This window comes from Teleopsis dalmanni, unplaced genomic scaffold, assembly GCF_002237135.1.
Source record: "Teleopsis dalmanni isolate 2A unplaced genomic scaffold, ASM223713v2 unscaffolded_contig_1951, whole genome shotgun sequence".
Lineage (NCBI taxonomy): Eukaryota > Metazoa > Arthropoda > Insecta > Diptera > Diopsidae > Teleopsis > Teleopsis dalmanni.
Genome location: NW_024033333.1, coordinates 1 through 2,732, shown reverse-complemented (window position 1 = coordinate 2,732; position 2,732 = coordinate 1). Strand labels below are relative to the sequence as shown.

The following is a 2,732-nucleotide window of genomic DNA, read 5'->3' as shown; positions in this document are numbered from 1 at the left end:
TAGGTTAGATTAGGTTAAAGTGACAGCCTTGTAGACCAAAGCTCACTTGAACGCATATAAAGACAGTTGTCACGAATGAACCTGTTCACTGGCCAAACATCAGGCCTAAAGTACCAATTTAATGCAGGAAGTCTGAAACACGGACTGTCTGAACTTAATTCCTTTAAAGGGCGCGACACTCTCAATTCTCAAAGGCAGCAGCTTCGTTAGGTCATTTAAAAGAGAGGTCACAAAGATTTTAAATGTTATTCTATCCGTTGATGAATTTCTGACACAAGGTGTAGAATAGGTTTTTCGTATATAATCCATATACTTACATTCGCAAGTATAAATGTAAGCCAATTTTAAATTAAACACAATTTTTTAATAAGAACCAACGAATGGCAATATTATCTAAAACCACACCGATTAGTAGTTTCAAAATTTTATTATTTGTTATTTGTGAGAAATTATCATTTAAACAAATTTTTATACTTATCATATCTATTGAAAAAATTTGTATATTTTTACATTCATTGGATTATTCCGCTCATTATTTCTATACCATATCATACATGTTTATTGATATGAACAAATTTTTTTGGAACCTATTTAATAATCAAGATGTTTTGTAGTGTTTTGTTTTTTACTTCTTACCAAAAATACTAAAGCTTTTAGATCATCAGTGTTTGCTATCTACAACATATTGACATACATTCGCTCCTATACACGCATCTGGTTGAGAAAGTATAAAAAGCTCTCTACTTGTTCGTTTAAATGAAAAGTTGAGAGAAAATTTTACTCAGTTTGAAGTTGTACATTCTCGGTTAAACATAACGGACAGTAGACCGCTTAAAATGGGTAAACTTGTGTTATACGGTATCGATGCCAGTCCACCAGTACGTGCTTGTCTACTGACACTCAAAGCATTAGATTTACCTTTCGAATATAAACAAGTTAATTTATTGCAAGGTGAACATCTTTCCAAAGAATATTTAGCCAAAAATCCACAACACACAGTGCCCACCTTAGAAGATGATGGACACTTTATTTGGGATTCTCACGCAATTATAGCGTATTTAGTACGTAAATATGGCAAAGATGATAAATTATATCCAAAAGACTTCCTACAACGCGCTGTGGTTGACCAACGTTTACATTTTGAATCCAGCGTCGTTTTCGTAGGCGCCTTGCGTAATATCACATATCCTTTGCTTTTCCTCAACGAAACCAAAATTCCTCAAAGCAAAATCGATAATGTCATCAATGTTTATAAACTTTTGGAAACATTCCTACAAAATCATCCATATGTCGCTGGTGACCAGTTAACAATTGCTGATTTCAGTCTTATTTCAACAATTTCTTCAGCAGTTGGTATACTTGAAATCAAGGAGAGTGAATATCCTAAAGTGAGTGCTTGGATCAAACGTATGGAGAAGTTACCCTACTACCAAGAAGCAAATGCTAAGGGTGCGGAAATGCTGATTGGCATGTTTAAATCCAAGAATTTTACAATTGTGCCTTAAAACCCATAACTGTTCAAAGCATTTTAAAATACTTATTTTTTAATGAATAATAAAAACAAACCTTTTAAACTATAAATATGACTCATTTTTATTTTAAAGAGTATAAAAACTATACTATACTATTCAGATGGTTAATAATATATTGTTGATGTTAACCGCCGTGGGGTCTTACTACTTTCGGAGAGGTCATTATGCAGTAAGCAAATCTAGCTTATCATGTGAAAAGAGACTTAAATGATGGAAACCAAATAGTATGAATTAATATGGGTAATAAAACAGTTTCAAATATATAATGCTTTTTAAGGTTATTACCAGAGTTTATGAACAAGTTCTTCAATTTTACTAAATTTTATGTTAGTGATGTCATTTAAATATTTTATACTTAATACAGTGGTTAAGTAAGTACTCATAGTGATTTCATGGTGCCGAAATTAATTGGTGGGGCCAAATTTCTATAGTTACTTTAATATACAAATATGACTGCAGGGCTCGTTTGTGTAACTTCAAGCCCCCCTTTGTGAAGCCTCTGACATTTATTATGTCTAATAAAAAATAAAACTTGAAATGTGAGCATAAAAAGACAGGTTTTAAACATATTTTAAACGATTGAGTATGGTTTGTTTTTTTTTTGGGAATTGGTTTTTCTTAGAAAGTAAGCTTAAACTATAGAGTAATTTCTTTTGATGTTATGTAGTCACCATAGTTTCGAACTGAAAGCAAACAACTTTCCGGCTTTTGTGTATTTTCTTCATTTAACAAAAAATGCAGCACAAAATAATTAAAATTTTAAATGTTCAATGAACTGCCTTCATCTCATTTTAAAAGATAACACAAATATTTAAAAGATTTTAAAATGGGGTAATATACTGTGAAATAGACACAATTTATTAATAATTTAAAAAAAATATGTTTTTTAATTTCTTAAAATTCAAAGAGTTTTATGGGCAATTTTTTACCTAAACTATCTCATTTATCTATCTTATGTTTTCTGTTTATCTCCTTAAATCTCATATTCATTGTCTTCATATAGTTTTTTCCCCTTTTTTTAGTACTGCTGTTGTTATTGCGTTTACTATTGTTGCGATGTTTATATACTTGCATTTGTAAATATGAATATAATTAATTATTAATTTAAATATTAACTTTTTATTACTATAGAACTAAAAAAGTTCTCAAAGTTGCTGAATTTTGTTATACTTTCTACATTAAATACCCTACCGCCCTTTT

The 2,732-nt window shown here is 30.3% G+C and overlaps 1 protein-coding gene across 1 annotated transcript; it reads left to right on the top strand.

Annotated features, from left to right (window-relative positions):
* The first annotated feature begins 775 nt into the window (after window positions 1-775).
* Window positions 776-1,550, top strand: LOC119664453 (glutathione S-transferase 1-like). The gene has a single exon (XM_038073939.1). It carries the CDS (start codon window positions 837-839, stop codon window positions 1,503-1,505), a length of 669 nt encoding a protein of 222 aa, XP_037929867.1. The 5' UTR covers window positions 776-836; the 3' UTR covers window positions 1,506-1,550.
* Window positions 1,551-2,732: the final 1,182 nt, after the last annotated feature.